The sequence below is a fragment of the Blastomyces gilchristii genome (genome assembly GCF_000003855.2).
Source record: "Blastomyces gilchristii SLH14081 genomic scaffold supercont1.34, whole genome shotgun sequence".
NCBI lineage: Eukaryota > Fungi > Ascomycota > Eurotiomycetes > Onygenales > Ajellomycetaceae > Blastomyces > Blastomyces gilchristii.
The window spans coordinates 461,016-473,613 of record NW_003101649.1 but is presented as its reverse complement, the minus strand read 5'-3'; the positions used below and the strand labels follow the sequence as shown (position 1 = coordinate 473,613).

General features: G+C 38.6%; 1 protein-coding gene across 1 annotated transcript; it reads right to left on the bottom strand.

The window, feature by feature from the left end:
* Nucleotides 1-8,935: 8,935 nt before the first annotated feature.
* On the bottom strand, nt 8,936-12,598 carry BDBG_09074 (cyclin-dependent protein kinase complex component). The gene is made up of 2 exons (XM_031723859.1): nt 10,263-12,598; nt 8,936-10,198 (listed from the first exon to the last, which is right to left on the bottom strand). Exons 1-2 carry the CDS (start codon nt 11,289-11,291, stop codon nt 9,884-9,886), a joined length of 1,344 nt encoding a protein of 447 aa, XP_031581204.1. The 5' UTR covers nt 11,292-12,598; the 3' UTR covers nt 8,936-9,883.

Genomic DNA, 12,598 nt, shown 5'->3' with positions numbered 1-12,598 from the left:
CAGCAGGTGTTCATTCAGTAACTGTTCTCATCTCTGATTTTGCAATTTGGCATACACTAACAATGATTCTTAGTTGCTTCAGCATCAGAGATCATTCTGATTGAAGATGACAACATCACTGAGACTATTCTCTTTCACTCTCAAGCTTCTCTTATTGCTTCCTCTCCCTCCCCTGCAGGGAAGGTTGTATGCACACCAGGTTGTAAGTGTTTGGCCCTGGGTGACTCCCGCCATTCATCTGGTTCTGCATCTTCTCCTCCTTCTGTTTCTTCTGCCTCTGTCCCCCCTGCTCTGGCTCCTGGTCCTGTGAGTCCCACACTCTTCTTCAATTTCTCTACATGTACATGTGCACATTTCTATATTAGCATTCCAGCCAATCTTGCAATCAATGACATTAATGTCATACACAGAGCAGTAGAGAAATTGAAGGCATGCACAGTGTTATTGTAAGAGCAGCTTACAACCCTTGAATCTCTTGCAGATCTTGAGTTTTGAGATTTTCTTTGTTTTTGGCATTTTTCAGGTGATGTGGCATTGGAAATAGATTAAATGTGTGACATATGAAAATGAATGAGATGTGTATGATAACATTTGTCTTTTACAGTCAATTCTTACAGTTGATAATCAATTCATCATCTCTTTTCTTACACTTTTCCTCTATCTGCTAGTCACTACTCTTACATGATCTCTATATGATACAGTGTTCAGTGACTAGGTTCAGCAGCTTCTAACTTTTTGTGATTCTGTCTCACATATTATACTGTCTCTCTTCACCTGCTCAGATCACTACAGTGAATGACTCATCAAAACTAATCTCACTCAATCTCTGAGCATCCCCAGGAGTTGAGATGGCTTGATCTCATGCATTCATGAATGTTTCAGATAGTTCATCCTCTGTGGTCTTCACAATTGAACTGATGTAAACAGTTGAATTCAACTCTGAATTCCTTTTTCTTCTGCAACCTGACTCATGTGCAAGTCTGCTGCTTTGAGACTGCTCTTTACTGTGTTGCATCTGCTGTCTGCAGCGTGTTATCATACAACCAGCTACAGTCTCATCACTTATTGAAGTGTGGCATTTGTCTGATTTCTTCATTTCTTCCCATTCTTTTCTTGTAATTGTGAAAAGATTGAAATAAGTGAGATCATCTAGTTTGTAAGCATCTATGATTTCTCTTACTTTGCAAGGCTTTTCAATTGTAAGTCTCTTCTTTTTCAATGCTGACAATAGTGCTGCAGATGATCATAATCTGCTCAGGTCTTGCATCTTTGCTTTCACAAGTCATGAATCATTGATTAAGTTGTGTAAGATTCATCTCCCTGGTTCTTCCAATGTGTACATTCCCAGAGGATGTGATTTGAGTATTTTATATGACTCAAATCACCTAGGTTGAAACTTCTCAGAACTCTCATTGTGTACAAGAACTCACATTCTCATCTTGAGACTTGATTTCTTAACAAGTGAGTCTCATATTCTTTTCAATTGAATTGCTCAGTTCAGGAGTAACTCATTAGCTTTTGTACATACATGGCTGATCTCTTTCAATCTTGGTTTCACATCTGCGACTGTTGTGTCTGCAACTGCTGTTTCTGCTGTGTCTGCAACTGCTCCCTCCCTCATCTTTTCTGAAACATTCTCCAGAATGCGTGGGTGCAATTCATACAACAGGTAGAATGATGAACACTTGAAGACTGCATGCTGTTGAATCTGCGTGGTCAATAGCGCCTGCCTGAGATATTCATTTCATAGTCTTGTAGGCTTACTCACTAGATATTTCATCAGCATGTTACTCAAGATTTCATTCAAGTATTTTATCTTCCTGTTCATCTGCAGGTGATATGATGTTGTTCTATGATGTCTTATCTGTAACTGACTCATGAAATGCCTCACTGCTCCTTCTACAAGGTTCGCACTGTTATCAGTTAGAATCTTGTGCGGTATTCCATAGTTGACATAGATCTCATCATGTAGAAACTTCATTATCATCTTCTCTGTCACCTCTGAAACTGTTCTTGCAACTGGCCAGTCAGTAGCATAATCAATAGCAGTGATTATTCATTGATTTTCATTTAGCATTCATAGCAATATGTCTATGAGGTTCACTTCTCATCATTTGAATAATTGTATTATACACTCTACCTGATGTTGTGCTTTCTTATGTTCTAACCCTTTCTTAGATTCTTTCATGACCTGGCAATTCGGGCACTCATAAGTGTACACCTGGATGTCCTCAGCCATGCTTGGCCAGTATGCTCTTGATTCAAGTACACTCATGAGTTCAGAGCTTTCTAAGTGGCTGAATTCCTTGTGCATGTGAGTCATCAAGTTGTGTCTAAATGAAGATTCTAGATAGAGAGCTTCTGCATATCCTAGATCACAGTAAAGCATAACATTGTTTTCATTTCTCAATTTCCTCAGCTTGAAGTTCAGAAGCATCTCTTCTACTACTCTCATGAGATACTTGTCATCCGACATCTTGCCATCCTTCAAGTGAGAGATCATGGCATTCACTCATTCTGATTCCTTGCATCCCCTCAGCACATTTAACATGAACATCTCTTGTGCCTGGTTTGCAGAACTCTCACTCATGAAATCAGGTCTGTAACTGATTGCATCTGGCATCACTGCATTCAATCCCTTTCAGTATTTGATATGAAGATCATACACTTGAAACTCCAAGATTCAACATGCTAAGCATTTGAAAGGTTTTGTTGTTGATTGTAGATAGACAAGACTTTCATGATCTGTGATCATCATTGTCATATGCCTGTTGTCAATATATCTATCCCACAACACCAGTGCATGCTTGATCACTAGTAATTCCTTTTCATGCACTGAGTAATTGAGCTCAGCGCCTGATAGTTTCCTATCATCATATGTCACCAGGTGCAGCTTGCTGTTCTTGCTCATCTGTAGAAGGACGCCTCTGATAGCTCATTCAGATGTGTTCATCTCAATGTAGAAAGGTTTATCACAATCTGGTTGAATAAGCACTAAGAATGTTGTTATACATTCTCTCAGTGTGAGAAAAGCCTCTTCGCATGCAGCATTTCAGATGATTGAATGAAACTTCTTCTTTCACAGATTTGCATCTGTTTCTCTTAAGAGATCTGAGAGTGGTGCAGATATTCATGCAAAATCCTTGATGAACCTGCAGTAGTATGAGACCAACTCAAGAAACTGTTGTATATAGTGTATGTTCCTCAGCCACGGCCAATTCACTATGACATTCAATTTCTCTGAGATGGGGTGTATACAGCCATCACTCACTACATGTCTCACAAACTTCAACTCTTCTGTTCCAAACACACACTTGATTGATTTGGCATAGAGCTTATGCTCTGCCAGAGTTGTAAGCACTTCATCAAGATGCTTCAGATGTTCATCATATGAGTTTGAAAAGACTAGAATGTCATCAAGGTATACAAGGCATGAGGTTCCATTCTGTTTATAAAGGATTGTATTCATCATCATTTGAAAGGTGGCAGGCACATTTGTCAGACTGAATGGCATTGCTAGGAATTCGAACTTCCCTCATTGCATATTAAATGCAGTTCACAGAACTGACAGTTCATCTACACAGATCTGCCAGTATTCTGAGAGAAGATCAATCTTTGATAGATATCAAGCATTTCTGACTGTATTCAACTGTTGTTGAATTCATGGCAGTGAATATTCATTCTTGATTGTTAGCTTGTTGAGTGCTTGATAATCAATACACATTCATCACTCTCCACCCGCCTTTTTCATGAATAGAACTGGAAAGCCTCACACACTTGATGAGGGTTGTATGAGACCATGTTCTAGAAGGTCTGTGATCTGACACTTCTGTTCTTCAAGATGTGTTTGTGACAGAGGGTACACATTCTGATTGACTGATTTTGCATCCCTCATGTCAATCTCATGTATAAATCCTCATTCCAGCGGCAATTCCAGTGGAAGATCTGTTCAGAAGACCTTCTCATGCTTCTTCAGAAGCTTCTTCATACACTTATCCTCCCACATATCTTTTATCTTGATTTCCTCCACTTCCAGGTCTCATATGATATACAGAATGCTTTCAGATGAGGTCTTGCAAATTGTTCTCTTTACTTGTTGATATGTAAGCAGATTTAACCCTTCTATATCAGGGGCATGGAATGTCCTTCTCATATCAGTTGATAGAATTGTATGAATCATTTTCTTCCTATCAGTCAACTGTATATGGCATGTACATCATTGAATCTGCAGATTGAATCTTTGAAATCAATCAAGTTCAAGAATAAGGTCATATTCCACATTCTGCAGCTCTTGTGCTCAAATATAGCAAGATCATTCTTCAAAGTGCAAGGAAACTCTTACTTTTGCAGATGATATTAAATATCAGTTATCAGATAATCTTATGCATTGAGAATTCTTCACTCAGCGGACCCCTTTCAATCTTCAGATTATATAATCATCAATATATTGTGTCAAAGCTCCTGTGTCTACTAACACTTTTGCAGCCACCTCTCAATTCTTACTCAAGTGCCTCTTATACATTAACATTTCAGGCCTCAAGGCATTGAGATGAGCATTCACTTCATCCTCGCCTGCACCTCAGTCAGGAGCCTGCTTCTTCTTTACATTCACAGAATTCAGAGAGTCATCTAACATGAGCATCTCTTTCACTTTGAAGGCTTTTCATAGAATATCAGTGAGTGTCTCTGAGCTCACTGATCCTGCTAGTTTTTTGACTGTGCACACTGAGTGCAATCTTTTATATCATGATTTTGGCATCTGCAGTTGAAACAAGCTCAATGCTCACAATATCAAGATTTCCACCCAGAAGATCTCTTTTTCAGGGGATTCAGTGCTTTAGTGATGGCATTCAGATCTAGATTCATCATGTCCAGATGTGTGACTTGTATTATAGAAGTCTGATTATCTGTTCTTCACTGAAACATACTTGATTGCAGTATTTTCTGTCACAATTGACTTGCTTGTTCCTGTACAATGAGAATGTTGTATGCTTCTTTCACTGTGCCTGATTGTGAGGTTAAGCATTTCCATTCCACTCTCAACTCAGGTGTAAGACCATGAATGAAGATCTGTAAACAGAAAGATGTTGAAAGCTCTTCATTCAATGTGAGATAGTGTAAACTGAAGTGTGTGAAGTACAATGTAAGATTGCTCACTTGTCTACACTCAGTGAAGTATTCATAACACTTGTCTCATGCATTCACTTTCTCAAAGTTGTGCAAGATTCATTTGAAAAACTCATTCCATGTTCATGGGAATGAATATTGCTTCAGATCTGCAAGGTTCATCTTTTCATCAGTCATTCATAATGACTTCACTTTTCCACATAGGAATGCGGCAGATCTTAAGACTTGTTGAAATTCCATTGACTACCTGTCTGTGAGTTCACATTCAATCTGATAATATGATCACATCTGACTTAGCCAGCTGATTGCAGCATCATTTTTTCAGTCATCATTGAAGCTTAATGACTCCAGCAGATCTCCTGGCTTGATATATTTCATGCTCAAATTCTCATCCTGCACAGCAGTCTTCAATGATGTGTACACTCCTGAAGAGGTCATGAACAATCATGATGAGATCTTCAGGTTCAGTGTAGTCACCTGTCTGTATAAACATTCAATCTCCTGCTGCAGGCCTAAGATCTGGTTTTCTCTATCCTTATTAATGATGGCAATTGCATCAGCAAAGCTCTTCATAGTGAATGCTTGATCTGCAGTGAATGTCAATTGTTATTTGACTTTCATCTCAGCCTGCCACTGTGTACACAAGACCTCAATCTTGTTTAGAATTCTTATACACATACAGAGCTTCAATTCCAGTTCAGCAGTCTTGGTCACTTTTCTTACTGCTTTGAGTAAACCCTCTGAGAGGTTCTGCATATCTTCCAGTTCAGATAGCAGAGAAGGGTGTTATTCATATCAGCTAGGAAAGATATTCATTTCAGTGATTGGTTTCTAGTTGATCATACAATGTCTATTATTATATCACTATATCATTATATGATTTCTGTTATTATCATACAACTCCGGTGATGGTCATCCTCTCTTTTATTCTTCTTTTGAGTAGGGAGCAGACTTCTTTGAATCTGGTTCACTGCTCTCATTTCTTTTCTCACATTCTATCCATTCACATACATGGCATTCATCTGGGTGTGGAGTTTTCTCTCAACAAGTGAAGCAGCAGTATCAATCAGATACTCTTCCACTCACCGCCCTTCATACACTATCTTTTGAGACATTCTAGGACCACACTGGCATGATAACTATGAATTGCTTCATAGGCAGAATTATCATGCCCTGGAGAAGCCTGTGCTTCTCACCGGTTTTTAGACATGCTATCAGATGTGATTCAAAGGTTGCTTAAGCCAGTGTACAATTACAGGCATACACCGGCTTCTTATATATTGAATCTCGTACACTAATTTAATTAGCAGCCGCTATGGCCCCTTTACACTCGTACGGGTACGCTAGTAGTTCGGAAGCGGCCGCGGTATTATCCGACGGTCGTACGTTCTTCCGAACCACAAGTTGCTAATTCTTAACTGAAAAACTCACAGAATTTCTATTCTTCTGCTCTGAGATTTCACTGTATATGTGAAATTTCTATTCTTTCATTCTGAAGCTTCACTGTATACATGTATAAATATTCACTTTAATCACTGATTTCTGCACTTTCTCTTTTTTCCTTCTCTAACATTTTTCATCTTATTATATAAAATCTATAAATATCATACTGATCTATTCAGTGTAACTCTCTTATAGAAAGCTCTGATTCTCAGTTACTGATTCTTAATTAAAAAACTTATAAAGTTTCTATTCTTCAGCTCTGAAGCTTCTATTCTTTCACTCTGAAGCTTTATCTTATACATGTATAAATATTCACTCTAATAACTGATTCTCATACTTTCTCTTTTCTCAGTTACTGATTCTCAGCTGAAAAACTTATAAAGTTTCTATTCTTTTATTCTGAAGCTTCTACTCTTCCGCTCTAAAGCTTTATTTTATATGTGTCTAAATATCTACTCTAATCACTGATTCTTATACTTTCTCTTTTATTTTTATTCTCTAATGTTTTTCACTTTTATTATATAGAATCTATATATTTTACTGATCTATTTAGTGTAGACTTCTTATATTAAGAGAATTAAGTTAATATCTGATAATATCTCACTGAGTAGTATAAGATAGAAGATCTTGTATAATTGAATTTTAAAAATATACAGATTATATACTCATCTCATACACTGAATTATCATTATATTAAATACAAAGTAATAGAAGTTCTAGACAGTTATAACTCTCTTAATATTTTATCAGAGATTTATAATATATTTTATACAAGCTTACTCTGCTGTACTATCACTGACTCATTCACTTCTCAACTGACTTTTAACTAACAGCTGTCAGACATTATAGAAGAAGATAATACACTTAAATAATAGATTAAGAATATTCTTAATAAGAGACTCTGCAGCTGCAGCTGATAATATCTTATAAAATAAGTCAGTTATAATTACTTAATCTAAACTTCAAACTTTATATTATCTGAAGCAGTAACTCTTAACTGATAAGAACTATATATCTATAACTCTATCACTTAAATCTCACTTCTAAAACAGAGAAACTAATGTAATAAGCTGTATCTGATTATAAGACTATTTTATTACACTTCATAGATTTCTACTGAAAGCTTTAATTCTTAGTTACTAATTCTTAACTGAAGAACTTATAAAGTTTCTATTCTTTTACTTTAAAGCTTTATCTTATACATATTTCTTTCACTCTGAAGTTTTATTTTATACATGTATAAATATTCACTCTAATAACTGATTCTCATACTTTCTCTTTTATTTTTCTTCTCTAATATTTTTCACTTTTATTATATAAGATCTATATATTAATACTGATCTATTAATTGTGAACCTCTTATATATATATTAGATTTAAGTATATTTTATTTTCATTATTATTTCTGTTTATATTTTCTTTTCTTTTCTTTTTTATCTACTTATTTAATATATTTATTTTTAAGACTTTGTTTCTTTTTTTTTATCATGTTATTTTCTAAATAATTTTAATAGTATTAGAAAATATTAAAAATACTATAATTTGTAAAAGATTTCTGTATTCTCAGCTGGAATTTTCTGATTTTATATGTATGAAATTGATAAATAAATATTAGTTACCTTTATTAATACTAGAAAAACTCTGAGAATTAAAAGTTTTTAAATATATATTATCATCTCTGACTGTATATATTTATAATTAAATAATAATAATAATAATAATAATAATAATAATAATAATAATAATAATAATTTATATAGAAGAGAATGATGATTCTATTATATTTTTATATTAAGTTTAATAGCTTACTAATATAGTACTATTTAATAAAAGATTTAAATATATCTTATAGTAACACTACAGTGTTAGAAGTTCTTATTAATTAAATTTTATACAAATATATAGACTGACTGTGTGACTATATCTGAGATCAGAATCAGAATATTTAATAGTCTTATTATTAATTTAATTAATCTTATTACACAGAATTAAAATTAGATAGTAGTTTTATTCTATTTTAGTAACACTTACTATCTACTTTTCTTACATTTTTAAAATAAGATTATAATTTTTTCTTCTTAATTTAAATTCATTTTATTACTTTAAATGACTTTAAATCTTATTAAAGTATTACTAAATATTGTTACTTTTTAAAAAATTAAAAATAGTCTAAAAACACTTTAAAATCTCTAAAAATAGTAACTTTATGCTAAGAATAACACTAAATAAGATTAAATGAGATCACTTTCTTAATTTTTCTAAGTTATAATCTCATTTTGAGATCTGATTAATAGTCACTTTGCATGTTTTTTTGATGACTACTCTCAGTGGGATTCACGCCAAGAAATGTATGGGACCAGATCAAATGAGATTACATGTGAAATTCATAGTCCCGCTGGCCAGTCTACAAATACATGTATGTTTGTATAGCTATCAGGGCAAAATTAAAGTTGTGCAGGGTTAAAGAGCAAGGCAAATGCAAAATATATATGTAAGGTATGGCACGGTATGATAAGAGGCAGGTAAAATATTCAGATGCAAGTGAGTTATTTCTGCGGTAGTCATTAAATAATATTGAGGTTTTGGGAGTGGAAAATTGAGCCAACAGCGAGCGAGATGTATGTGTGCATGCCCACGTGCATAAGTGTGAATAGAATAGGTCACATAGGTATGCTGCAGCGGCGGCCCATGTGGGGTGTGGGACAGGGGTCGGGGGCGAACCTCCTGCTTCAGCCGAGACGGGCGATGTTGAACAAGAAAATGTAGCTTTGCGTCCCGCTTCATTGCCCTCCCATTAATCATATCCATCATGGTGTAAGAGAGGCGCAAGTAGAGGGACAGAAATGACAGAATGAAGGATAGAGGAATATCGTACATGAACACCAATAATGAAGTCGTTCGTAAAAATTAAAAATAAACGCAAATTAGAGGAATACGATCCAACTTCGGGACAAAATCTCAAGCGACATTGACATCAGACGAACAAACCACAACGTCATCAAACAAAATAAGTATAAAGTATTGCAGTGATAAATGGGAAAAGTAGCACAGCCGCAACATGCAAAATCAGGTTCAGGAAATAACAAGACGAAAAGGGCGGAAAAATTAAGTAACAATGAACTACTCTCATGGTATCTTGGGCCGGAATTGAATCAATCACCTGGCACTCGAAAGAAAAGAGGAAAGAATAAAAGATATCTATATTTCCGTGTCCCCGTCAGGTATTTCGACTTCCTTTGCTACTGCTTCCACCGCGCTGTAATCTCATCAGAAAAAATAAAAAAGAAGAGAAAATTCAATGGCAATAAAGACCCTATGGAGGGGTCGGAGTTTGTGAAACGTTTGCTTGAATGATACCCTCCCTTTGGCTAGGGCGCTGTTCCATATAAGCACCGTCCTTTGCTCGGTGGCCTGTAGTGCTGAAGGGGTGGTCTTGGCCATCGCCGGGATTCTGCGGCTGCTGGGGCAGTTGCTGCTGTTGCTGCGCAACCACTTCTCTTGCGTAGAATTCAACAAGCATGGTACCATAAGCTTCCAGCTCTTCAACAGGAATGGCAAGACGAAAATCATTTAAAAGGAGGAATTGAAGTTCGAGATGGTTGAGCTCGAGGAGAGGAAGGCCGCCAACCTAGGTAAATTAGTACACTTTAGCTACATTGAGAAAACAAAAGGGGGAGAGCCTATATATCTACCTTGGCATATCTAGAATTGGTGTAGAAAACATCAGAAAAAAATTTGCTTGCGCAGGTCACACCGGCAATGACTAGACGGTGGATGTTGAAACTATCGACAACAAAGTAATGAGAGAGACTGTACGCATCTTCGTATGCGGCAGGGGTAGTGCTCGACGAGGGTGGGATAAACTCCTGATATATAGTGGAAGGCGGTGACGGGGATGACGGGTCGTTGTCTCGCGCCCGCATTTGGACGGAAGAAGGCGGTGTTGCGATAGAGCCACGGGTAGAGGGGCGATTGGGAGTAACCCCAGACGGGATGGACGTGGAGGGCGAAGAATGTGGGGCCAGGCTGCTGCTATGCTGATCCGACCTTTGCTGCAGGCTCTGGATAAAGGCTTTATTTACCATCTCAGTCATGCGGTCGAAGTAAACGAGCAAGCTAAGGAAGACTTCGTAAGTGGTTGGACAGTACTTGTGTATGCGACTTAGGTAGCTCAGGATAGTAATGCTTGGGACATTTTTCCCATGGAAAGCGAGCACACTGGTGGTTTGAGCACTGATGCCACCTGCGCCATCGGTTGGCGGGATGTTGCGATGTATATGCTCGTGCTGCTGGTCATTGGTGGTGGTTATCTTGGTCAACAGGCCGGCGACCATCTCAATGATATCTGTGACTGGCATGGAGCTAATCTCGTACTGGCGGCCCACATCTTGTTGAGAACGACCGTTGCTGCCCTGGGTCTGAAGGCGTCTGGAGGAGGCGAGGACTTCTTCATTGGCAAAGCTGCGAATATGGGAAAGATCATGGACCTGGATGCGACTCGGGGAGGTTGCTTCAGAGCCCCCCAGGGAGAGAGATGAACGGTAAGTGGGCTGTAATCGAGGGGACGAGTGGGAGGAGGGATTATCGCTGTCAAGGCCACAGCGTGTATTGGATAAGGGAATGCCGGCGTGATCAAAGCCTTGGTTATGCTGCGGAGAATGCTGACGGTAGGCAGACCGATGGCGATCGGGGAAGCGGTGAGGATTGGGAAGCGATGTCATCGACGCAGCTGAGATAGGAGGCCCTGGTGGCTGAGGAGGTGAAGGGGCATTCTGCAAAGAGTGTACGGGCGCAGGATTCACGGTGGCGTCGGCAGAGTGGGAAGACCGGGAGGATGACGAGAAGGAGATAGGATGAGGAATAGGGTTAGTGGGAGGAGCAGGAGGAGCAACGGTCGACGAAGGAGGAGAAAAGGACGAGGACGAGGGCGTGGGTGACTGCGAGGTTGACGCAATGGAGGTGGTGGAGCTGAGAGTGGTGGAACCTAGCTGGCCAGTATTGCTGGGATTTGCGGGATGTGGATGTGGATGCGGACGAGGATGACGATGCTGATTCTGATTCCGATTCTGAGGAGGAGTTGACTGTGGATGTCGGCAGCTAGGCTCAGGCGCAGGACAGTCACAGTCACAGATACGGATTGGCCAACTGAAGCGCTGAGCATGGTGTCAGGGCGATGCGCAAGATGATCCGACGGCGCGATACTGACAGCTACAGAGCCCATGTCAACAGAAGAAGAGGGGCAGGCATCGCTCTCTCTCTCTCTCTCTCCCCCTGTCTCTCTCTCTCTCTCTCTGTGTGAGTGAGTGTGTGTGTGTGTGTGTGTTGATTTAAATATCTCTACCTATCCCATCTACAGGCAGAAGAGAGGTAGTTCCAGATGTGTGGCGTGGAAAAGGGGGGAGATTGAGTGAAGGATGATGGTTAAGTAAATAATCGGTTAGGGAGACGACGATGGACAGGCAGCGGGCGTGGAGGGGGGCGAGGAGAAGCGAGCAAAGCACAGCAAACAACAAACCATGAAACATTAGCTATTACTACAAAATAGAGGATACGATGGAAGACAGTATCCTGTCGTGTTTCTGAGATGATTCTTTTCTTATTTACCTAGGTAGGCTAGGTATGTAAATACTTGTTTATCTCGGGTGCAGGAACACAAATAGACAAATGTTACATGTATCATTTCCTCCAGCTATCTTCTCTCATAATGTATCTGATAGTTTCATAACTAGGTAATTGTATCTTTTCTATCATCTGCAACTAAGTCTTTGCCGCTTTGTTCTTCGCCTTCTCCAGGTTTAAACCAAAGGCACATTCTAAGAAAGACAAGCGTCTCTAACTCGCCATATACTCTAGATAGGAATGGGACATTATATATATGGGAAAACTAAATCGTCGTTATGCCCCCGCAGCCATAATCAACTTGACCCTGTGCCCGATTGCGGATGGCAAATCAAACTGAGGAGCACTTCCATTCGGCCCAGGTCCAGCTCGAGAATCCAGGGTTGAATCTATCGACTCATCCCTCAAG